Source organism: Anthonomus grandis, chromosome 2, assembly GCF_022605725.1.
Source record: "Anthonomus grandis grandis chromosome 2, icAntGran1.3, whole genome shotgun sequence".
Taxonomy (NCBI): Eukaryota; Metazoa; Arthropoda; class Insecta; order Coleoptera; family Curculionidae; genus Anthonomus; species Anthonomus grandis.
Window position 1 is genome coordinate 28,636,038 of NC_065547.1, and position 27,202 is coordinate 28,663,239.

At 34.5% G+C, this 27,202-nt stretch overlaps 1 protein-coding gene across 1 annotated transcript in view; it reads left to right on the forward strand.

Annotated features, from left to right (window-relative positions):
• Positions 1-212: 212 nt before the first annotated feature.
• The window catches only part of LOC126750371 (steroidogenic acute regulatory protein-like), an 85,250-nt gene continuing 58,260 nt past the window's right edge, over positions 213-27,202 (forward strand). Inside the window, exons 1-2 of the mRNA XM_050459978.1 lie at positions 213-498; positions 573-745. Coding sequence (XP_050315935.1) covers positions 420-498; positions 573-745 — 252 coding nt within the window. The 5' untranslated portion in view covers positions 213-419. The remainder of the gene's footprint in view (positions 499-572; positions 746-27,202) is intronic.

Below are 27,202 nucleotides of genomic sequence, written 5' to 3' on the forward strand. Positions count from 1 at the left end.
TTGTAACTACTTGTGCAATTTAAAATGAATGAAAATGAATACACCAAAGTTTTATTTGCGCAAATTTGCATGTGCAAATCTAGTTTGCGCAAGTGGCATGAACGTGAAAACGGACCATTAGGGATCCAATTAATCATGTGCTAACTATCGATATATACAACCAAGGGGTTCACCATCCGTATACTAGTTGTTACGTCATTACTTACTACCAGAAAAAATTGAAATTTCATTGTTTACATTAATTTGTCAAAAAAAAAACAAGTACTTTTTATCAACAAAAGAATGAATGGTTTTCGTTGTTGCTTAATTAATATTTACTAAATAGAACTTTGTGTCACGCAACTCTTAACTTTTAAAAAATGTCCTGATTAAAATCGACAGAAATAAAACAAAATTCTTTGTCTAGGGGTCAAAAAAAAATGACTCCCGATGAAGTCCGTATACGGGAAGGGCTCTCTAGTTATCAGAGCCAAACCAATCAGACAACTCTAGATATGTGTAAGTCATTAAATAAATATATAAACTTTGCTAGCGATAGTTTGGGGAAATAATTTTTTTTTGTACCATGGCAGCTCATTCCCACAGCATAAACACCATACCTTCAGTAAGAGATTATATTATATCTGAAGACCTGTTACAAGGGCAGCGCCTGCATGGCAGAATGTCCAATGTTAGAAGGTTCTTTTGCTTGTTTGTTACATTTGACTTTTTGTTTATATCACTCATGTGGCTGATTTGTGTGATGGTAAGTTTATGTTATAGTTATCTTTTAAAATATATTTTAATTTATAATATAGATCATAATTTCCAATTACGCAATATTGTTACTAATCAAGGTACTTTTAATTCTTCTAAATAGAAATAATGCACTCAACACAGCTTGATTAGAAGAAATTAAAAGATTAAAAAACAGTAGCAGTAAAGACTTCTCTTGATATTAATACTAGGATAGCTCAAACATTTAGAGTACTTATTGATGAAACTAATAAGCCAGTGTATTTGTACCTGTATTTTTTCCAAGTGTACTTAAAATAGTCAAAGTAGTTTCTATATTTAAGGGTAACGGATGTCAGGATGAACTAACAAATTATCATCCGATTTCTCTTCATACTTGATACTTTTTATTCATGTTACTTTTTATACATACATAATGCATTAAAGACATCAAAAATAAAATACAATAAAATATAAGCTAAAAGCTGAGCTAAAATAAAATAAAAGATAAAGATACACTTAAAATTAAAGCATATTGAAATAATTCAGATTTAAAGCATTGTTTATTGTGAAAATTTATTGTGAAGATCCATTGTAAATGAAACCTAAAGGTAATTTAAAATATTCTTCAAGAACATTTTTAATTTTTTTCTTAAAAGTTCTTGATAGGGCTTTATGGCTCAGGAGCCTCAACCAGTTTGGTATTATTGCCTCCAAAAATTGCTATAAAAATGTTTACCATATACATAATGTACTTACTGGCTCTTTCATTACGAATTTGTGGATAGTTATCTAATTTATAATATTTATTCGGGAACACATTAATGAATTACGTATAGGGTAATTCCTTGATGATTTTATGCTGCTGATAATTTTTACTTGTTGCCTCTTTTATTACTAATTTGTTAAGAGTTATTTAATTTATAATATTTACTAAGGAAAATTACTGGTAAATTGCGTTTGCGGTAATTTCTTGGTGATTTTATTAAATTTTTATTGACCCTTATACATTAACTATGTTGTAAGTTTATACATTTTGGAATTTGAAAAAATTTTTATATTTTATTTAATGTTTTAACAAGCATGTGCAGCTGTTAATTTTTATTGTATAACTTATAAATATTTTGCTAAAATCTCTTATAATATAGTAACACATTTTGTGAATATTAAAGCTGAGGGTAAATAGGACTAGAATAATTTATTTTATTTATTTATTTATTTATTCATCAACGTATATAACATTTCAAGTACTTATTAATAATTAACAGTAGTCTTAAGTAAAACTATAATACTAATAAACAATACTGTACTAAACATAATCCAAAGAGTGGGAGTAGGGCACTATCCCAAGATAGTTGCCCTAGCTGACGACTTAAATTTATTTAAAGATGTACTGAAAAAATCAAGATCTTTTGCAAATCTATTCACTGTAGAAGCTATTCTATTTATAGGACTGTTTAGTAGATAGGATGTTCTGCAAAAGGGAATGTGGAGAAGCGCCTGACCTCGTGTTGTGTAAGAAGATACATGCAAAGAGAAAAGGCACAGACATTCCGGACTTCTAACAATACCATTCAGAACCTTAAATGCAAAGCAAACATCAAAGAACTGCCTTCTACTTGATAAGGAGTTTATGCTCAGGTAGGACATGGTCTCTGAACAGGTAAGATCCAGGCCTGACTTCATAAGAGTATATCTGGCAAACCTGATAAACTTGTGCTGGATATTTTCAAGCCTCTCAATGTGAATCAGAAAATGAGGTGACCAAACAATATTGGAGAATTCGAGAAGAGATCTCACCAGGCAAATATATAGTGTCTTCAATGCTGACACATTAGTAAAGTCTTTGCAAGATCTTTTGATAAAACCAAGCAGTTTATTAGCTCTATTTACAGTATTTTCGAAGTGGTGGGAGAAAGTAAGACTCGGGTCCAGAAAGACACCCAAATCCTTGACTGAGTCAAGCTCCTTCAAGGGGATACCATCAATAACATATTGACAAGGAGGGGAGACCCTTAAACGAGTAAACCTCATAAACCCACATTTCTTAACATTCAATGACATTTCATTCGACTTACACCAGGAAAACACTCTGTTTATATCTCTCTGAAGCACCAACTGATCCTGAAAGGAGGAAATCCGCCGAAAAATTTTCAAATCATCAGCGAAGAGCAAAAACTCAGACTCCAGTAGGGAGCCGAGGTGATTGATAAAGAGACTGAATAACAATGGTCCCAAATGGGAGCCCTGAGGGACCCCTGAAGTTGTCAAAAATGGGTTGGACAAAAAATCACCAATTTTAACACGCTGCTCTCTATCCATCAGATAAGACTTGATCCAAAGTAAAAGAGATCCGCTGATGCCGAGATCTGAAATATGAGAGATAAGAATATTATGGTTGACCCTATCGAAGGCCTTACTAAAGTCCGTGTATATCGCATGTGTTTCATTACCGTCGGCAAAAGATTTAAAGATATAGTTGCTAAAAACAAACAAGTTTGTATCCACAGAACGACCTCTGGTGAATCCATGCTGCTGATCTCCAATTATTTCCTGAAATGTGCCAGATAGAACCACCTCTACACAGTGCTCGAACAGTTTAGGAATTGCAGAGAGGATACTAATGGGACGATAGTTAGTTATGTCACTCTTATTCCCAGATTTATAAATAGGACATACATGAGATAGCTTCCAGTTCTCTGGAAAAGTTCCAGAAGTTAGGGACAAATTGAAAATATGAAAAAGTGGAAGGAAAAGGGAATGGCTGCATTCTTTCAAAAGCCTGTTTGGAATTCCATCGGGACCCGCTCCCTTTCTGCTGTCCAGTTTAGCTAATGCTGTTTCAATTGTAGTAGCACTAAGGAACACGTGGTTGATATGGTTAAATTTACATGAGGTATCGAGACCGTCAGAGGCATTAGAAGGGTTAGTATTCTTGTTAAATACAGATAAAAAGTGGGTGGCAAAGAGATTTGCAATAGAAATACCAGTATCGGCCCTGAGATCATGAAGGAACATCTCATCTGGAACGGTAGAATCGCTTTGATTGGACTGAAGTCTTACAAATTTCCAAAAGGTCTTGCTATCGTTCTCTATTGCATTTTCGGCTCTTTCAATGTAATGTCTGTAGCATTCACTAGATAATGAACGGCATTCTGAGCGCAGAACACTAAAACTTAAGTAATCAGTATTTGATCCTGACTGTCTGTACCTTCTATGTGCTATTTTTTTCTGAATAACTAGACTTTTTAGTTCTCTAGAAAACCATGGTGGATAATGTTTCTTGGGAGAGTGTTTTTTTATTGGCACAAACAGATTCAAACAATCATAAACAACAGAATAGAAGTTTGCAACAGTGGTATTTAAGTTATCGTTAACAATTATTGACATCCAGTTGTATGTAGAAAAGTAGTTATTTATAGACACAAAATCTGCTTGATTAAAGTTGTAAAAATAAGTTATAGGTAGTTCCAGGTAATTGGACTTACTATTGGGTAGTTGCAGCTCAAGAGCAGGATGGTAAGGATCTGACCCGACTAAACCATTACATTTAGTTGTTAAAGTGGAATGAAAAGTTGTAAAGCAAAGGTCAAGAATTGTTCCATGATCATTAACCACTGCATTGAGCTGCATTAAACCTAGAAAAGTGAATGTGTCACATAAAAGATTTTCTTTATCAGATGTAACATTATTTGGGGTTAAGCCATAATGATCATCACTAGGTAACCATGAAATATTAGAAAGGTTAAAGTCACCAACAATAAGAACATTATTAAAGCTCTCGCAAGCTTTGGTAACAGAGGCACAATGCGCTGCATACACAGATAGATCCATGGATGGAGGAACATAAATGCAGCCAATGCAATAATCCTCGCCATCACCAAGACGCACAGAGATCCAGATTTCTTCAAGTGAGTTGTCAGCAGTTGGCAAACGATGGGATTTTAGGGTGTTGCTCACTGCTAGGAGCACACCCCCGCCTCTACTTTTTGAACTGTTACTAGTGTTGCGGTCCGTTCTATACACACAGTAGTTGGAGCTAAGGAATTCACCGTCGTTGACTGTAGGATCCAGCCAAGTTTCAGTTAGGGCAAGAATGTGGTAGTCTTCTGCTTGGGCCGCACAGAGAAATCCCTTTAGTTTAGTTTTTAAGCCCCTCACGTTCTGATAAAAGAACGATACATCGTCTACTGTGGGCGCTGAGACAGTGTTGGGTCTAACTGAAAATTCGCCCCACGGCCCTGAGTGCGCCTGGGACGAAATTCCTTGACCGCTATACCGGCTGGCCAGAGGTTCGGGTCAAGTAGTCCCTTCAGTAGGGACTCTTTTACCCCTATCCTAAAGGATACAACATCCTCATTCTTATCCAATATGGCACATTTAACATCTGAGATGTTTAGTTGTTTCTCAAGGTAATTTAGAATCTGCTGCTCAGTAGTGTCCGGATTGCATCTGCCCAAATACAACCACTGACGTCTATCAGCTGCAGATAGTGAAGAAGCTTCAGAAGAAGTCCCAATGATGACTGTTTGTCTGCCAGGGTTAGTTCGATGGATTGATTGTGGTGTCGACCTATTCTGTGATTTTGCTTCAGAATTGGCGCCAGCCATTGAAGAGCTACTAGGCCTTGATCTGATTGGATCAACCCTTTTTGCGTAGGTATGGGCTACTGTTTCTGTTTCTAACGGCAAAGACACAGTATTGTCCGGAGACAAAGATGTTAGAGAAGTTATATTAGTTGGGGGGCAGGATGACTTTGATGGAATAAGATCCTTGAGCATGTTTAAATCCACTTCCAGTATTGTCAACCTGGCCTCTAGCGCTTCATTTTTTGCTTGTAGTAGTTTTAACAATTCAGAATCACTGTTTGAGGCGGAAACGCTCTTTCCTCCGATTCCTTTCTCGACCAATCTTATAAGACTCTCCTGGAATGCAATAGTAGCATCATGAAAACCACAAGAAATTTGGTAGGTGATTGTGTTTTGAAAGGATTTCATTTGAGCTTCCAGAAAAATAGCAGCATTTGTTGGGGAGCTGTTGTCCGTGCTGGTTATCCGCAAGCTGGGTTTGCACACAGAACACACAAAACACATGACTCTAGTTTTCATTTGAGTGACCTGAGCCTCTGATGTAGTAAATTTTGAACATGATAAGCAATGCACGACACTACAGAAGTCGCAAACAATCTTATATTTTACCTCTCTATCTGTTAGACTTGCACCACACCTTCCGCAAGCCATGATATAGATCAGAATAGCAATTTAACAGGCTCCCAAAAACTCCAAATCCGAAAACACGTTGACTTGGAAATTATTATTAAAAGTCAACAAATCCAATTCTTCAAACTCGTTGGCTTAAGCAGAGCGGCAAAATAAATACCAAGAATGTTCAGGTATTGATTCTCATAGACGCACAAAAAAAAAAACGTATTGTTATCTGAGAATTTCTTTTGTTTTCACTGAAAATCACAATTACTCACGAACCACCAATCACCAGCAGTACCAGAACAGAATATTGCAAAGACAATGCCAAGAAGCAGAAAATATGTAAGAATCTGAAGTCTACCTCTTTCTAATCGTGTAAAATAAAGCAAATTCGCGGAGCGTAAGAATGCGCGTGTTTACAGATGAATATTATACTTTAGTAGGTGATTGATTGGTTAATGATTGATCTTATAAAAAAAATCGATATTTTAAATTTTGTAATTTTTTTTTTTTAAAGCTGGTGGCTGCGTGATTTCTAAATCTACTAGACTTGTGAATAGAAAGTGATTTTATTAGTCAAACTAGTATAGACGGGCTATTATAAAGACGGACGCAAAACGGATTAAATTCTAAACCATGTCCCAAACATAAACTCTGTTTCACAATCCTTTTTTAACAAAAAAAACAACTAAAATAAAAAGTTAAAATGAAACTCCCAATAAAGTCATTAGTTTTTGTTGGAGGTAAGGGTTTAATAAAGGGAAGAAAGTCGAACAACCTTTAGTTTTAAAAACCGTAGTTGATATTGCAATTCCTGGATCTTCGGCTGATAAACGACGTCAAGCAGAAGTTTTGAGAACTGGTAAAACTTTGGATGATTTCACCCAGCAAATGAAGAAAAAAGGATCAGCCGCAGTAGACTATATTTGCGATTAATTTCCAGAAGAGCTGATTCGAGGGAAAGCAGCACGTCACAACAGTTTCTGTGAAGTTGGCAAAAGCACAAACGGATTGTTGTTTCCAAGTTCGCAGCTGCCAGCATAAATCATCTATGCATCTGGAATAGAGAATTTCACTTTCTAACCACGATTGGATTGCTGCTCCTAGCCACAAGTTAGTTCTGTCTGTATACGCTGGAATCAACGTTAACACAGAAGGTTTTGACAGCAATAAAGTAGTTTTATACGTTTTGGAAAACACTCCTCCTCGACAGCACTTTCACATGCGAAGTTGAAGAAGTTTTGAAAGAAAGAAAGAAAGAAAGAAAATGTGCTATATTACGTAAGACAACAAAATCTTGTGTACAAGCATCCTAACAACTAAAAAATTCCAAATTCACTTTAAATTTCAAATTTCAAACAAACATAACGTCTAAAACACTTACCATACCATAAAATTTACACACATTACCAAAATTAATCATAACAAAACAGATTGAGAAAAAAAAAAGCTTCTTAAATCTTTTTGATAAATTTCATTAAAAAATAAGTAAAGCTGTCAATAAACCAGAATTTAGAAGAAGAAAATTAAATTATTTAACAGGAAACAAAACTAAAACACTAAAATGATGTCAGAGCACAGGTTAAAAGGTATCATTAAAAAAATCGTCAAGGCTATAATATGCCCTGGATAATAAAAGTGATTTTAATTCCTTTTTGAATCTCTTAACTTCTAAAATTTGTCTGATACATAGAGGAACATGGTTGTAAATTTTTTTGCTAAGGTATATAAGTGAGTTCTTGGTGAGGGAGGATGTAGGGATTGGTAAGGGAAAATCGTTAACCTGGCGAGTCATATGACCAGTGTTAGAGGGAGGTTTAGGACATTTATGAATAAGAGTAGCTGTTTCTAAGATAAAAAGAGAAAAAAGAGTTAGGATTTTTTGAGATATAAAGAGAGGTTTACAAGAATCTCTTAACCCAGCGGAACATAGGTATCTAACTGCCTTTTTTTTAATCACAAAAATTATGTTTAATAATCCCTTGTTGCTTAAACCCCAAAAAGGCAAGCCATAACGAAGGTGGGACTCAATAAGAGAAAAGTACACTGAACGTGCAACTACCCCTCCCAGCTGATGCCCCGCCATTCTTACTGCAAAGCATCCAGAGGATAATTTTGATGCAAGATTTAGGATATGATCTTCGAAGCGAAGGCGACCATCAATGGTAATACCAAGGAACTTACAGCTTTCTTTGTTTTGCAAGGGAGAGTTTTCACTAAACATAAGGCCCTGAACATCACACTTAAATCCCATAATAAAGGTTTTGCCCACATTAAATACAAGCCTGTTTGCAGCACACCACTCCGACAAAATCTTAAGATCCTTAAAAACCTGGGCTTTAACATTATCAGAATCTCTATGATTCCATAAAATGGTGGTATCATCAGCAAACTGAACCACTTTGCCCTGCAGTTTTAATGAACCCAAATCATTTACATAGCAAAAATAATAGTGGTCCTAACGCTGAACCCTGAGGTACTCCAGTTTTAAGGGATCTGGAATCGGATAAACATCCAGATACTGTAACTCTTTGGGTACGATTAGACAGATAGGATTCCAGCCATTGCAATGCCACACCTCTAAAGCCATAATTATTGAGCTTAGACAGCAGTATTCCATGATCTACACAATCAAATGCCTTGGATAAATCGCAAAACACTGCCACCGCGGACTCTCCAGAATTTAAGGACACATAGACACTCTCCAAAAAGCCAAAAACAGCGTCATGAGTCCCTTTTCCCGTTTGAAATCCAAACTGATTTGCAGATAAAATGCAATTATGTTGCAAAAAAGATAAAATTCTGATTTTTGCAAGTTTTTCAACTATCTTGGAGAGGGTAGATAATATAGAAATTGGACGGAAATTACAAGTACTCACATCTCCACCCTTATAAAGAGGGATAACCACTGCCTCCCTCAAACATGCTGGAAAGATGCCATTATGAAAGGAATTGTTTATGGCAGAAGCTAAGGCATTCAATGCTGAGTCAGGCAAAAGGAGTAGTAATTTTGATGATATTCCATCAGCTGCAGCTGATTTATGGTTTTTTAAGCTTTTAATTGCATCTCTAACATCAGTAAGGCTAACAGGACAAAAGAAAAAAGAATTTTGAACTGACACTTGTTGAATATAATGCAAAGGATCAATATAATATTCACATCCTTGAGCAATAAATGAGGAATATTACAGTAATAATCATTTAAACTATTTGGTCTTACTTCTGCTTCTGAAACTTTCTTGTGAGAATGCCTGAAGTTATTTATAATTGACCAACATTCTCTCTGCCTATTTGAGGACATATTCAAGCGGTCACTATAATATTTAACCTTAGCTGCTTTTATCGTCTTTCTATATAGACTACGATATTTCTGAGGATAAAGAATAATGTTTGCATTAGTTGTAAACTTGCACAGCTTAGCCAAAAAACGGAGGTTTTCACCTGAAGTTCTGAGACCTGCTGTGACCCATGGTTTTCTATTTTTCATTTTAAGCCTCTTTTTAGGAAAACACTGATTGATCTTGTCACATAGCACATGAAATAACAAAGTAAACGGGTCAGGAGCCATTTCAACTGCATTCCAATTAACCAAAGCTGCAGTAGAAGAAAAAGCATTAAAATTTGCTCTGTTGAAAATTCTTCCTATATAATGAAATGAAGGAAATACAGTGTTGCATGGAATCCTAGCGAGAATGGCTTCATGGTCAGAAATACCAGATGAAAGTACTCTACATGACACATCATTTAAATTTGTACACAAATAATCAATAGTAGTTGCAGATGAGGATGTTATACGTGTGGGTGAAAGAACATGCATCTTCAAGTCATAAGATTCCAATATACTTAAAAGGGATGTATGATATGATGGCAAGCTTACATCAGTGAAGTTAACATTAAAGTCACCAGCCAATATAACTATGGAGTGTAGAGACAATTGGGATAATAGAGAATCAAGTTTGTCCAGGAACATACCAATATCTCCTGTGGGTGGTCTATAAACACAAAGAACATATAAATTAAATCGCTTACAAAAACAAAGGGAGAATTCAAAAACCTTCTCCAACAGAAAGCTATCATACTTATTAATTTTACAGAAAAAAGCTTCAATTGTTTGTTACTAAAATAGCTGTTCCTCCATGTATGGAGTGTTGCCGACAAAAAATTGATATAGGAATATAATCACATATTAAGAAACATTCGTTAGGCTTTAACCAGTGCTCAGTTAGTAATACAATATCAGGAAAATCACATGAATCAAGTAAAAGATGAAGCTCGTCCATTTTATTTCTTAGAGACTGTATATTTAAAATAAAACTACTGAAACTTTTCGCATGCTTATTTTCAATGTTATTTATAGAATGTGAGTGAGCTTCATCTTCTGTGTATTTATCTATAAAAAAGAATCCCTATCACAGTCAGTATCTAGAAGTCCAGATTGATTACTTGGTTTTATTGTGGACACATTTTTTGATGAAATGCTACTTTTGAAATGTTTTAAAATATGGGTATACAGTAATGATGCCAAATCTGATCCAAAGTTGCTGGCATGATTAGACTCTAAAATTCTATTTAGATTAATATTATTTGCGTGAAATATTCTATAGAGAGCCTTATTGCTATTATAAATTACATTATGGTTTGGATACATGTAAGGGCTTGTCATCACTAAACTATTGCTGTGTAAATGTATAAATTTTTTTAAAATATCGAATGATGAGCAAATACCATTTAACATTAAAATCAACATATCATTTTCTGTAAATTCCTTAACCATAGATGATGCAGTATAAATCAGTTCATTGTTTGTACTTCCTGGCTTCAGGAAACACTGGACTTTGTAGTTAGCTTCAAACTTCAGACGCAATTTCTTCAGGAACACTCTACTACAGTTTCCATCCACAAAAAGAAGCCTAGGTCGATTATCAACGGGTGAATTTGGCCTACATGGCAACTGTGTTGGATAATTTATATTAACGAATTTAGATATGTTTTGCTGTTCCTTTAATGCACAAATATCGGAATAGCAAGTATCTTTTTCAACTTCCAACACCTTTATCGACTGGATCATATTCTTATTCATCTTAGTTAAATCATTAACTTCCATTTGTAACATATTTATTTGCGTCTTATAGGTTGCAGATTCATTTTCTAATGTTTTTATTGTTACAATTAAATTTTTATTTAAGGTATTTAACTCATTGATTTCTATATTGAAATTTATTTTTTCCTCTTCACATACTTTTAATAGTGACAGTAACTCACATTCTTTAGTTTTTAAATTTGTTAATTCAATTTTAAGTTCATCATTAAGTTTGTGTAGATTATCTAGGGAGGAAGAAAACTTCATCTTCATCTGAAAACTTCATCTTCAAACACCAAACTGTTTCTTCTCATTCTTTCTATATGCCTATCCTTTTCTTTTAGTTCAATCAATAATTCATGAATCTTCTGCTCATAAGACTTCTCTTCATTCTCATTTTCATTAAAATTTATTTGACATTTTTCTGAGCATAAAATTTTGTAGCGTCCCATTTTTATGGCATCAGAATTTCTATCCAAACAACTTGGGTGGAATATAGACATACAAAAGATGCAGCAATAATTTGAAAACTCCTTTTTTTGACAGCATTTGAAATTACGATTCATTTTAATAAATTAAGGAATATATAAATACGGTTAGACAGGAATTGCTAGCCAAACAGGAACTTGAGCCTGAGCGTCACCAGGAACACGCGTAAAACAAACACACTAGCACGTCCTAAGGTTGAAGTTCTATGGTTTCAAGTTAAGGTCAATGCCAGCAAAACAAGTCTAGTTAGTTAAAACAGGAAATATTTATAAAACAAAAAAAATATTGACCTGTTAATTAGGAACACTTGTACGGAAATATAGCACGTCGACGTGGTTGTAAAAAAAAATCAAAACAAAACAAACAAAACTGAGTACCGGCGTAGCCTCCTACGAACTTAAACACGACCGTCACGTATGACTGCTAACTGATGAATCTGCAGCATTTTGATACAATTACTGACACGGGTGCTTTAAAGCCAGTTTGCATTATAACTGTTAATGGTGGCCTCGACGAAAACCCAAGGTACATCAAAGTAATTGAAGCTGCTGAGCATTATTTTGTAGCAAATAATTTCGACGCCTTTTTTGTAGCCTGCAATGTTCCTTGCAGGAGCGCCTTTAATGGGGTCGAAAAAAGAATAGTCCCATTAAGTAAAGAACTTGCAGGAGTTATATTACCTTTTCAGCATTATGGCAATCACCTCGACAAAAAATTGCATAACGATCGACTCAAAACTTGAAAAAAGAAATTTTGAGTTTGCTGGAAAAACCCTTGTGGAAATATGTTCAAATATGCTGACTGACAAGTTCAAGTTCAAAAAATGCTTTATTATCATTGAACATTACAATTCTGTTAACAAAGCTATATTAAAGATAAAATCAAACAAATCAAAAATATTTTAAGTAATAAGGCATTTAAATATAAGCTAAAATCCAGATGAAAAACAAAAAAAAATTTTAAAAGCTGGTTACAAAACAAAAAATAAATAATCGGACATTAAAAGGACAATTTATAGGCTGAGAGCACACAAGTTTAAAAAAATAATTAAGATCTTCGATCTAGTACTACTTAATATTTTTAGGGAAACAGGGAAGAAAAACCAAAGTGATTTCTTCAACATTTTTGGCAGATGATTATAGATCTTCCTGGTATTGTATAAAATGGAATTTTTGATAAGCGCTGAGTGAGGAATGCGAAAAGTAAACAGCCTCTCTGCCTTGTATTATTTAATTATACTTGTATTATAAAGCCATGCGGGCGGTTGCAAAATCCAGGTGTTTAGAGATGATATTCAATGATAAACACATAACAGCCTGATGATAATTTACCTAATAGATTTGTTATGTGGCTTTTGAAAGTTAAGTTTCTATTCGGATCTGTTAGGATACCAAGAAATGTAGAAACAAGTGATTTCATTATCATCTAAAATGAGATACACAATTAAAATGCATAATGTTTGTTTAAGAAACCTTAAAGGCATAATAAGTTACAATCAGACCAGAAAATTCAGAACTAAACACATCTATAGTAAAAGGGTCCCAAAGTTAGTTGTAACCAAACAAAGTTGTAGCCAATACGTTCTACAAGTAGTGAAAGTGATGATCACAACTGTTGCCTTCTTTTTTGCAGCCCTGCTGCACTCTGAAAGATTTCTACCTCCTCCCTTATCACTGGGATATAATGAAGAAGGGTTTAAGCTCTTGTAGAGTCTTTATTGAGATATGCTATAATAGTATGGAGAAGTTACATTCTTAAAATCATTTTTAAAAAGGATAAAGTGTTTCCAACATACCTACCTTTACAGTAAAAGAATACTGGCAATTCGATCTTTATATATATTTAAAGTGTTTGTTCTTCTATATACAAAACCCCTCAAATAGGTGTACATGTTAGTCATTCTTACTCTATCAGCTTTAATGTTGAAGGAAACTTACAGATTCCCAATAGTACTACCAACCTAAACCTTAGGTCATTTCACTACCTTAGTGTAAAAATATTCAACAGTTTGCCGCTAACAGCAAGGATGACAGGGAACAGAAAAGCTTTTGATAAGAAATGTATCACTTTCATAGCTCGTAATTTCGACAAGTTTTCAACATTATTCTGAATCGTTTTTCTTGATTCAAAGTAATAATACTACTTTTTTTTTAAATTCAATTATCAAGCTAATTAAGTTGTGTTATGAGTTTGAGCAAATGGTGCACAACTATGTCTTATTTTAATATTTATCCAGTTAGTTTTTATTATTAAACTCTTAGTATTATGGTTATTATGGTATAACCATAATACAGAAAATTCATACAGAAATTAGCTTTTCTAGGTACCCAATACAATTGCAGTAGTAAACATAAAAATTTTTGTATAATATAAACATGTATGTAACAATTTAATTTTCATAATATATGGTGGGCCATCTACTGGTCCCATTTTCATTAGATTATTAAATATACAAAAGTTGATTTTTCTTCAACGAATTTCGCTTTATTTGATACAATGTTTTTTCCGATTAACTATGGAAAATGATTTCATTCAAATGTTGGCCACGGCTGGCTCGGCAGTAGGTCATCCTGGAACACCAATTTTCAAGCACTTTGTCCACTGTTTCCTGGTCAATTTAGGCAATTGCGGCACGAATATTCTGTTTCAAGTGATCAATTGTTTGGGGATTGTTGGCATAAACTGCACTCTTCAATGCACCCCACAGAAAAAAGTCTACCGGCGTCAAATCGCAGCTGCGAGCAGGCCAATCAATGGACATCGCCGAAACGGCTAATCACATGGTTGTTGAATCTTGTGCGCAGAAGGTTGATGCTACGCCCGGCGGTATGACAAGTTGCGGCATCTTGTTGAAACCATAATTCTTCGAGATCGATATCTTCCAATTCTTGCCACAAGAAGTTAGTTATCATGTTGCGATAACGTTCACCATCGACTGTCACGGCGCGAGCTTCCGCATTTTCGAAACAGAAACGACCAATCACGCCACCACTCCAAAATCCACACCACACAGTGACTCGGGCTTGTCCGTTCCCCAAATTCTGCAATTTTGTTTGTTAACGTAGCCGCCGAGGTGAAAATGCGCTTCGTCAGAAAAGATGATTTTTCGTGCGAAATTTGGGTCATTGTTCAACTCAAAGCCCACTCTGTGAAGGGTAAACGTTGTGGAAGGTCATTCAGTTTCAATTCCTGAATGAGTTGGATTTTGTACGCAAACATACCGAGGTCTTTGTGCAAAATCCTCGTCAGAGTGGTTCGTGAAATGGCCACTTGTTGACTTCTGCGCCGGGTCGATGTTCTGGGGTTTTGACGAACACTTTCGGTCACTACAGCGATTGCTTCAGCTGTACGCACCGGACGTGTATGCGGCACACGTCTGGCATCGACCAGCATCCCAGTTTCACGAACTTTCCAATAGCACGCGTGGTGAGCGCTTCATTTCTTCCAAATTGTGTACGCAATTTTCGCACTGTTTCACTCATGAGAGACCGATATTCAAAATAAGTTTTCAGTATTTCAAAGCGTTGTTCTAAAGAAAACCGATTCATATTTGTTCAGCGGAAGGTTAGAACTAACCTATAATCAACAACATATGGTGTTAAGGTTGACAGCGCCACTATCGACAGGCTGTCTCTATGCCTGATAATTATTGGCCACATAGTTCTAGTAGGATTATGAGTGGAGTTTTTCAAGTTATCGCTTGCATTATTTTTGCACTTTTAACTAGTGCAAGTTTTTTTAGGTTCTGACAAGAAGTTAAGATGTCCCCTCATTTCTTAGGCATTGTTATTAAACCAATTTATTTTTTATGGTTTGTCAGTTCTCACATAATATTTTTTTCAGGAAATAATTATTTATAAGAACTCTCAGAAAGACTCAAAAATTTATTGAATTTCTCATTGAGATTTAATTTGATTTTATTAATAAATGTTATACAAAAAATTATAAAAATAATTGATACGCCTTTGTATTATTTGTTTGTATGATATTCTGCTTTTTTGTGTTTTTCATGGGATCTGAAAGTTCAAACTCATATACCCCCGACGCGAGACAACCGAGATCTGGATCCAAGAAAATGTCAGCTGTTTTCCGTTGTTGAGTCAAAGATCATCTGGTATAAGTTGTCACTTCGCATTCTCTGCTGTCACCTAAAATGCTGACATTGTAATACCCAATTACAGAAAATTGCGGAAAATTTCAGTCATTTCTCAATATTGAAATCTACTTTAATATTTACGATTACAAAACTGAGATTATATATAGTACCTCCATTTATACACTCTGTTTCGGATGAGCTGCAAGCGTGAATCCCGCCAAAGATACTAATACTATTTAATTTTCTGTTAGCCAATGTTCGGTAATAATAATATCCAAGTTATTGCCTATAATAAATGCTTCAAGCTCATTGATTTCGTGCGATTTTTAAGCGCCCGCGCATTTATGTGTAGAAGCCTTCTATTACTATGTTCGGTATTTGGGACTTTTTGGACGGATTTGCAGGTACCGGAAATAGTTGATAGAGGATCCATTTGACCACAGGTCATAACTCAGACATTTTTTCACACTCGCAATATTGGTTCAAATTACATATTATATAATTCATAGCACACTCAGCAGTGGTTTCGGGTGCTAAGCGAGTTATAAACAAAAATGCCTATTTCTCTTCATTCTCTTTGGCACTTTTTAAAGGCTTTGGTCCAATTTTAATTTTTTCAGTTTTTTTTTCCGTGTTCTCCGAGATTGAACTATTTTCCATAGTTCGTTTTGTTCTGGCTTTTGATTTTTCTTCCAATACTAAAATTTTTGAGTCAATTTTAAAGGACCAATTAATCTATTGTGAAAAAAAAACAATCTATTTAGTGAAACTCAATTTGGTTTTAGAAATAATAAATCCACAACATTGGCAATAAATAGACTCAAGATGGAAGGATGAGTTGAGTATGGATTCATATGCTTCTTTTTAAGACCTCATAAAGCATTTGATTGTGTGTGTCTCTCATGGGAGACTTATCCAGAAATTAATATTATACCATCTGGTTACTTATGTTACTAGTGTGAGCCTAATTGAGACATTTCTTCAAGGTTGCAGTCATTATAGTGGTGTTACGGACAGTGTATCAAACATAAATCATGGTGTGCTGTGCTTGGTCATCTGCAATTCCTCATATACATTTAATAACTCCATAGTGTTATATATTTTTCAAAAGGAAAAAATAAAGCGGAGATTTTCATTTAAAAATATACAGGGTGTTCCATTTAAAAAAAACATAGTTTATTTTTTATCTCGCAATCGTAAATTATTACAATAAAACAGAATATATAATCGTGTTCTACGGAAAAAACCCCCATCAAAACTATTTTTTACCTTTTTAATATCTTAAATAATAACGGAGATACAAGGGTGTCTCACAGATTTGACACAAAATTTGACAGCTGTCATATTTCGTTTTATAAAAAAGTAACAAAGTAATGCGAAAACCGCAATCTCCTATACAAACTGACATAACCTACAAAAGTGTCTATATTTAGACACCCTGTACAATACTTTTCAGATCCTTAAAGGCTATGATATTTTATCTACCTACTAGGGTTCTTATCTGCAAATATGTTCTATACAATTCTGGACATTTTGATATTATTATATATTTATTTTTCAAATTAAAAAAAAAGTGAAAAATACAAATTTGCTCAAAACTAAACCGCGATTTAAAAAATAAAATTTATTTCAGAAAAATGCAGTGGCGTCCCGTTTTTTTATTAAAAAATATTTACGATACACTCCTTACGGGCGCCCCTGCAGGGCCGAGCCTAAGGTATTTGACGCCCGGGTGCAAGAGCTAATTTTGCCGCCCCTTCTGCAGTGATTTTTATAAAAAGTGTTTTAAAAAATGCTCTTACCAAAGTACAACGTTTAAAAAAAAGGGTGTAATAAAAAAATCATATTGAATTAAATTCCAAACACACATATATTATCTATATAAAAAATATACATAAAAGCATATATTATTTACTTATATAAGTATTTCTAGAACCTGGATTATTAGAACCCTGGTTTAAATGCTAACATTTACTTTTCTTGCCTTTTTATATGCAAATTCCCTAATTAGGTCGGTAACATCTAAATTAGAAACAATGTCTTCCTCGATACTTACTATTGATAAATTTGATAGTCTTGATTGGCTCATTGCGGATCTTAAGTAGTTTTTTATTAATTTTAGTTTGGAAAATGAGCGTTCCCCATGAGCTACAGTGTCTGGCATTGTTAAAAATATTCTTAAAGCTACGAATAAATTTGGAAATATGCCTTTCAAATCGTTAGCAACCAGATATATTAATATTTCTTTGGCCGAGAAAATATTTCTATCATTAATGTAAATTGATAATATGTCGATTTCATTATAGAGGTCTATACTCTATTTCAGAAGTGTGTAGAGCAATAAAACCTCATTAGGTATGCAAAAGTGGTACCTGGTGATCCACCAATATTTTATGCCACTACCTTACTTGGGTATTAGTTTCAATGTAAAATTCTTTCTTTTCGTTGATTGCAGGTAGTGCCACCCGGTTTTGGGTCAATTTATGAGTTTTGCCCATTGTTACCCACTGAACATTAACATTGAAAACGGTTCGCCAAAGGCGTGCAACTGGGACTTGTTTTTTACCTTATAATTAATGTACTTAAATGCTATTTTATTTTAGAAAGTTACTTTTGTTTAAATGGAATAATATATTTTTGTCACAAATTTATTGAACATAATATGTAGAGTAAAACAGTTGAAAATGTCAATTTTGAATCTGGCACTTTTTGAACAGTGTATAACAATTTTAAATTATAATAGATTGTAGTCTTCTTCGTCATCTGACGAACTGTCATCACCTCTTGACATTATAATTAAAGGATCGACTGTCTGATCGATGAGGTTGTCAAGATCCCACATTTTGTCCTCTTGCTTAATTACATGCTGGACGGCTTTTCGCCAATTCTCTGGTGTCGCTTCCGTAATGGCTTGATCAAACAGTAGCTTAACATCTTTCATTTTAAAAGTCGTGTTTTGTCTTGCTACAAATCCTTTTACCTGCGCCCATATCAGTTCTATAGGATTTAGTTCGCAATGATATGGCGGTAAGCGCAGTACAGTTATATTATATTTTTCGGCTATATCTTCCACGGCGTATTTCATGAAACGAGTTTTGTGTAAGTTTGCTATTGCCAGCAGTTCTTTTTTTATCAAATTTGCTTCAAACGCAATACCTTTTGCAGTCAGCCAATCGATAATTTCTTGCTTTCTCCAACTTGAAGTTGGCGTCTTCTCTATTCGCCGTGAATGATAGCTTGCGTTATCCATAACCACCAAAATAGTCCTCGAAAACGTCTGAGTTCATGTCTTCATGGTAATCTCCTGTGCGAGTCGACTCAAAGGTTAGCAGACCTTCCTTTAAAAATCCCTCTTCGCTTCCAATATGTGTGATTATGTCTTTTTCCTTTTCCCGAAGGTACTTTCTTTAATACCCGTAGACAGGCCTTCTATGAAAGCTTGGCGAGCACTGGTTATATTTTTGTCTTGCCACATTTTTTGGACTATATAACCTTCGTTAATTCACGTCTCATCAAGATAAAAAACTTTCCTTTGCTCCCTGCGGTACTACTTGATACTTCTCTAGTATTGTCGTCTCCAACAAACAATTTCGTCGCTCTCCAGTAAAAGTGCTTTGCGGTTATGCTTTTCCCAGGCAAAATCCATATTTTTTAAAGTTTTCCATAAAAGTTTTCTACTTATCAACGGAATACTGTCATCTCGGCCAAGCTCCATTAAAATTTTGTCTAGGGTGGGTATTTCCTTTTTAAAATAAAAAGAGTGAACTTTTCTTCGAATTATACATTTAGCATTTTCATCAAGGACTTTTGTAGGTCGTCCTGGCTTTTGCTTGGGAGATTCCACTTGACCTGCTACTTTTCTTTCCCGCAACAATTTGAAAATGGTGGACTTTCCAATTCCACTCATTCGAGAACATTTTTCAACAATTTCTTGCACAGTAAAACTAGGGTAATCGTGTTTTATGCAATCATGTACATTTAAAATAATAACTTTTTCACTCAGCGATAGTGGAGAATTTTTAGTACATCTTTTCGTTGGACTGAATACCTCCATTTTTTAAATATTGGGATAATAATATTGTGATTACACTACAGCGTAGCAGTGACTACTAACGTTTAAAATATGATTTAAAAGTATTTATAGTCTGTATATATTACCTGACCCCATTTTTGCATGTTACAAAGCGTTAAAAGATAGGTACCTATACAAAAGGATTAAAAGTATTTATTTAGTATTTAATCTCTTTCAAAATAAAGGCATTTAATCCGTGAAAATTAAATTCATAAATATTATAAGTACCTGCGCCTATGAACTACCACGAAATGTAGCCAAACAGAACGGAATTCCACAGTTTATTGCTCTATACACTTCTGAAATAGAGTATAATCCATTTATGTCCATATTTTTTGTTTCAGGGTCAGTTAATTTAGCTTCTAAATTCTTACAATAGGTCATTATTTCGGGTTTGGAAAATGCTTTCAAATTGTTTAAAAAACCAAATAATTCAATATGTTTTTGTAAATCGTGAAATCTCTCATCCAATTTTATGGTTGAGATATCGAGAATATTAAAAAAAAAATTACTGTAAAATTTATTTCTGGAGATTGAATTGGCTCATCCTTGTGTTCATAATCAAAAAACGTTTTTTTCCTTGGTCTTATTGAGTGAATGGCTGGAAAGTAAATTTCGGCGTCTACTTCTTCCGCAATTTTCTTAGATTCATTTATCATGTCTAAAAACATCATGTCTATATCCGTTTTCGGATCTCATTTGTGTCAAAAATAATTTGATTTCTTTTAGCATCTGTACAGCTTCTGGTAAAATAACATTAGACTTTTGCTTACTATATTAATTTTTGCCAAAATGTTGTACCAAATAACTAACGAACAAATAAATTTAAATGATTTTATTTTATTTATCAGGGACATTGCAATATTCTTTGTTTCATTATCTCTGCTTTCATCATTAAAAAGCGTAAACAAGGCATCATACACTTTTTCTAACTCAAATCTAAGAGTTTTTATTGCCTCAATACGGCTTTCCCAGCGGGTATCCGATAAGGGCTTTAGTGTTAGCCTAGGCAGCTCTTTTAAGAGAGCATTCCATCTGTAAGTTGTGGCCGAAAAAAAGACACATATTTCCTGAATAATGCTAAAAAAATTAGTTACTTCTAGAGAGCTTTTTGCTGCATCATTAACTACTAAATTTAAACTATGGGCGGCAAAGGGTACAAAAAAGGCTCTAGGATTAATATTTAATTTTTTTTTTTGTAGGCCATTGTGCTTGCCTTTCATGTTTGCTCCGTTGTCATAGCCCTGACCTCTCATATCGGCAGTATCGATATCCAATACTTTTAAATAATTTAATAAACAATCTGTTAACCCCTGACCAGTAGTGTTTGTAACTTTACAAAATCCTAAAAAATGTTCTTGAATTTCTATACTTTTAGAACAATAATCAATAAAAACGAATCTAACAATAATGGTAATTTGTTCTTGGTGACTAACGTCAGGTATACAGTCAAGAATGATTGAGAAATATTTGCATAATTTTAAACATTCAACAATACACTTTTTTACTTTTTCTCCTATTAAAAAAATCAATTCATTTTGTATTTTATCTCCCAAACAATGCGGCATTTTGTTCCCATCTTTTTGGACTCTATCAATATGTTCGGCCATTACAGAATCAAATTTTGAAATCGTCTCAATTAATTTCAGAAAATTATCGTTATCCTTATCAAATAGTTTTTGACTATTACCCCTAAAAGCTAAATTTTGTCCAGCTAAAAACTGGATAACAGATATATTATTCTCTCTAAAATCGAAGTCCAACTTTTTTTTTCCATTTGAAATAAATTTTGATTGATAGAGTCCACAGTTAAACCTTTTTCGATTGATTTTTTTAACTTAAGCCATTTCCTAACACTTTCAAAATGCCCCTTACTGGTTTCGTGTCTTTCTAAAGTCCGAGATAAATGTCGCCAGTCACTATAGCCATTCCCCTCATTAAAACTATTATCAGAAATTTTAAATAATTTACAAGGAAAACAGTACACTGAATCTTTAGATTTTGAGTAAATAAGCCAGGTTCTAGGAACTCTCTCATTGTTAGTTAATTTTTTTTCAAAGTAAGCAGCGCGAAAACATCTATTTAAATTATTAATGGGATAATTAATATTTTTAATTTGAACAGGTCCTATTCCTAAAATCAATAATCTAATATTATCCGTTAATATTTCGGGCCAATATGCTGGATCTTTAAATCGTTCTTCATTTACCTGAATCGCTTCAATGTTCTCAGTTTGCGTATTAGCTGACGTATTCGTCGAGTGATCATCTTGTTTCAGTTCATCTCCTAATGATTGTTGATCTCCATCATTTGGTTGTTCTACATCGGCATCGGCTTCAGTTGACGTCAAATGTTGAACATCCGGCCTTGTTGAAGGTTGAGGTTGTGCCGGTTGTGGGTTCGTTGAAGACGCAAAAAACTTTTTTAACGAACCTGCTAACCGTCTGTCATCTTCCTCCTTTTCTAACTTCCTTTTTCGGTATTGGGAACCAGAAAGCCTCTTTCGACCATCAGCCATCTAAATCAACAAATATTTTTTTTAGAATTGGCACAAAAATCAGACATTACTTTTTTCAATGAAAAATTGCTTAAGGCACGAAATTCCAAATATTTGGAAGATATTAATAAAATATTTTAAATTTGCCGTTAACAACACAAACACAATTTTTATATAAAATATATTAAAAATAAATACTAATCGACAAGTCGCTTTAAAACTCGCAAATTAAAATAAATTAAAAACAAAAGGGTGGGAATTTCTAAACATTATACCCCAGGAATTACTATTGGTGGTACTTTACGCGAGTAATAGCCGGTAACCAACATACTTGCTGATATAGCAATTAAGTACTATTTAAGTAAGTGTAGTATAACAATCGGTAACATTTTAATATTGTGTCAAAGCTCTGCTGTTCATATTAGATGTTCATTAATTTTAAGTTTTTGGGTTTTTTGTAAATAAAGCTTTTTTAAAAGTAACAACGCCAGGCTGTTATCATTATTGGCGCTGCGAACAGGATAGTTGTGATTCTGCCCTTTATCGGTGTTTCCGTTGTGCAGAAGTGATTTTTAAATCTTAGCCGACTATCCGAATCAAGGACCCTGTGGACGTGCATCCAGAGTGTCCTACTGAGAGGAGTAAGAAGAAATAAGTGCAAAAAAGTTTAGTGCGTTTAGTGATCGTGTGATCCAGTGCCTAGTGAGCGTAGTGAAGAGCGATCCTGTAGTGCATCTACCGCCACCACACACGCAGGCAGAGAACGACGCCGACGTCATTGCCGCCCTTCTTCCCCCAGCAGTCTTGACGTTCCATCAGGAGGACCTACTAGTGATTCCAGCAACACCTCTATAGTCTTTATGGATTCATCCTTGCCTATACTGTAAGTTTTTCTTTTTGCTGAATTGCCTTAATGTCAAGTCCTTCTAACCGTTTGCAAAAAATCCTGTTAAAAAATAGAGCGTTTTTAGGATTAAGCTCAACGCCTAATTTAAGACAAAGCTCAAGTTCTTCAGACTCACAAGAACTAGCTGAGCTTCTAGAAAATTTAAGTTTAAGTTCCGAAGAAAATTCACCATCAGTTGTAGAAAACACTTTAAGACCTTTAAATTTAAATATGGAAACCCTAAGATTTCATTCATCACTCTTACCCACTTTTTCAGGCGAACAAAGCCATTTAGAAAGTTTCATTATCTCAATTAATGAATTTTTTTCTCTTCACGATAGTGAAAATGCTGATCAATACAAATTAGTCTTAGCAGCAATAAAATCTAAATTTACAGATAAAGCTAGAGACTTTTTACTATCTAGGCCTGATTTAACTTCCTGGCGCTTAATAAAGGACGCATTACGAATTAAATTCGGCGATCCCATTACATATCAAATTTTATTACAACAGCTTCAGTACATTAAAATTTCTAGACACACAGAGAATATTTTACAATTTGTAGATAGGCTTAAAACATTTGTGCAGAGAATAATTGCAAAAATACAATGCGAGGTCAATGATTACAGCGCAAAAATCGCATTGCTTAATCAAGTTGAAAAAACCTCAGTTTTAATTTTGACTGCCAATTCTCCACAAACACTAAAAACATTACTCATGCTACAGCAACCGAATACACTTGATGACGCTTATAATCACGTTTTAAATTACAACATGATTGAATCGCAAGTGAACTTTACAAATACAAATTCAATTTTGCATCGCAATCAATTTGGTACACTCCCTAACCGCAATAACCATAATTTTCCACAAAACCAATCATTTAGAGCCTCTAGTCAGCCACACCACCTAAATCCACTTTTAGCTCCCATGTCATTCCCGGCAGACCAAAAATTCCCTAGTCAACCTGTACCGATACAACCCCGATCCGTTCAGCACCGACATTACCCCACTAATACCCAAACTTTAGGCAGACAAAAAAACGTATTTGCCCCAACCCATAAACCTATCACAGAACCCCCCGTTCCTATGTCAGTCACATCTGCAGGACCCTCTAGGATGTCTTACCAAAATCAACAACCTCCCCAAAGACAAAATAATTTTCAATTGACGAACGTAGAGACTTACCCAGATTTTGACAACCCCGAACCATATTTTGTAGAACAACCCCCCGATTTTGACGAAGCAACTAATTGTTTAAGCCCTGATTTTATGTACCCACCACAAAATTTTGAAAATCAAAATTACGTTGCCACGCCCAATAGTCAAAATTTTTCTGACAATCCAGAAAATCTTCAGGACTTGGCCTCGAATCAAACATTAACTTAAACAATATTGCACAAAAAATAGAGCTGCCTTACTTTCATTTGCCAAAAAAACAAATTACTATTCTTATTGATTCTGGCGCCTCTGACTCTATAATAAGTCCAAAAATCGCAAATCTCTATCCAAACAACATCTTTTTTGAGCCATTTGAAGTGACTGCTTGTAAAAGAGTCTATAAAGAAAATAAAAATCTAAAAATAAATTTGTTAGAAGAACTAGGAATTCATGAATCATTTGACATGCGCATTTTAAGCTGGCATAATGATTTTGATGCCTTAATAGGTACAAGAGACTTAAAGCACCTTCAAGCACTTATTAATTATGAAAACAAGACATTGACTCTAAAAAATATACAAATACCATTCTCATTAGCTTATAACAAACCCCTAGCACACCCCGTTAAAAATTTTAACGTGAACTCTTTAACTGTTCCCGTAAATCTGGAAAATGGTATTGCTATTTTACCATCTTTAAACATAAACGACCATATTATTCCCGATTGTTTAGTCGAAGTCAAAAATGGATTTTGTCGAATCCCCAACCCCACCCCTAATATTGAAATAAACTTTCATCAAAGAATGAAAGTTGTGCCCGAGGATCAATTTGATCTAATCGACCCCTCCAGCCCAGATATTAAAAACATTAACCCAGAAGAATTGTTAAGATTCAATCATTTAACCCCTCTTGAAAAATCAAAAATCATTCCCCTTTGTCACGCATTTAAGGACATATTGTACCATGAAAATTGTGATCTCTCATTTACCAGTGAGACAAAACATCGTATCCGCACAAAAAGTGATCGACCCATATATGTCAAGTCTTTTAGGCACCCCCCTTCTATGAATTCTGAAATTCAAGCCCAAATTCAGAAATTGTTAGACAATAAAATTATCCGGCCATCAATTTCCCCCTATTCAGCCCCAGTCTGGATAGTCCCGAAAAAACCAGATGCTTCAGGAAAAAAGAGGTTTCGTCTTGTCATCGACTATCGTCGTCTGAATGATGATACATTGGACGAACTTTGGCCTCTCCCAAGAGTTGAGGAAATTATGGATAATTTAGGCAAATGTACGTATTTCACGACAATTGATTTAGCCCAGGGTTTTCATCAGATCGAAATGGACCCGAATTCGATCGAAAAAACGGCTTTCACCGTAAATAATGGTCATTATGAATATTTACGTATGCCGTTCGGGCTTAAGAATGCTCCAGCCACATTCCAACGAATGATGGATGAAGTTTTTCGTAAATATTTGTATAAATTTTGCTTTGTATATATAGACGACGTTGTCATTTTCTCAAAATCTTTGGCAGAACATATCGACCATATAAGAAAAATTTTTCAAATATTAAGGGAAGTAAATTTAAAAATTCAACCCGATAAGTCAGAATTTTTATGTAAAGAGGTAGCATTTCTCGGCCATATAATTACCCCCGAAGGAATAAAACCTAATCCATCAAAAATTGACGCAATCCAACGCTATCCCATTCCAAAAAATCAAAAAGAAATCAAAGCGTTTCTTGGTCTTGTAGGGTACTACCGCCGTTTTATTAAAAATTTTTCAAAAGTCACTTTTCCACTCACTAAGTGTTTACGCAAAGGTTCAACTATAAATCCCAATAATGACGAATACAAGTCCGCATTCCAAAAATGCAAAGAATTGATTTCAAATTCACCAATTTTGCAATTTCCCGATTTCAGTAAGCCTTTCAAGCTTACCACAGATGCATCCAATATCGCTATTGGTAGTGTACTGTCTCAAAATGACCACCCTATAGGTTTTTACTCTCGAACTCTTAATTCGGCTGAAAGAAATTACTCCACAATTGAGAAGGAGTTACTTGCAATTGTCGATTCCACAAAGAATTTCCGCCCCTATTTATATGGTCAACGCTTTCTCATTGAGACTGATCACAACCCCTTGGTATGGCTCTCAAAAATCAAGGAACCAAACTCACGTTTGATCCGATGGAGACTTAAACTTGAGGAATTTAACTTTGATATTAAGTATAAACAAGGGAAGGAAAATCATGTTGCTGACGCCGCAACGAGGTGCAAGATAATCAATCAACCGCCCCAAATGCTGATGCATCAGTCGCAAATCTGTGTGACTTTGACCTTGCCGATTTTGTCTTTAACGAACTATATAACGAACCAACTACGAGTAATATAAATCAACCAAACCCAGACCCTGCCCAACCTATAGGACATGACGTCATAAACGATAATAATTCTGACATTACAGTGCATTCGAACAACGACACGACAGGAAAAAATATTCCAATTTCAGAATTACCCCTGAATTATGCAAGTAATCGATTAGTCATTGATTATGGAAACGAGTACAAACATGCATACACCCAGCCTTTTAAGAAAAATCACCATTTCGTAAGAATTTTAAAAGAAAATACTGACACTTGTATTTTAAAAATTTTAAAGGAAATAATTAAACCAGATGTTTCCTTTACTATTTACATTCCAAATCAGGAATTAAAATCGAATTCCAAAGACTAGTAAATGCAAACCTCAATCCCTCAGCAAAACTCTTATTTTCGAATATTTATTTAAAAGCCGTTTAAATCATTGCATATGGATATTTTTCAATTTTCTAATAGCCTTTTTTTGACAATAATAGATTCTTTTTCAAAATACGCGCAAGCCTACCTTATTCCAGATAAAAATGCAGTAACTATAGTTGGAAAATTGAGACATTATTTTTCACACCATAACACCCCCTTAAAAATAGTTGTTGATCAAGGCACAGAGTTTAAAAATAA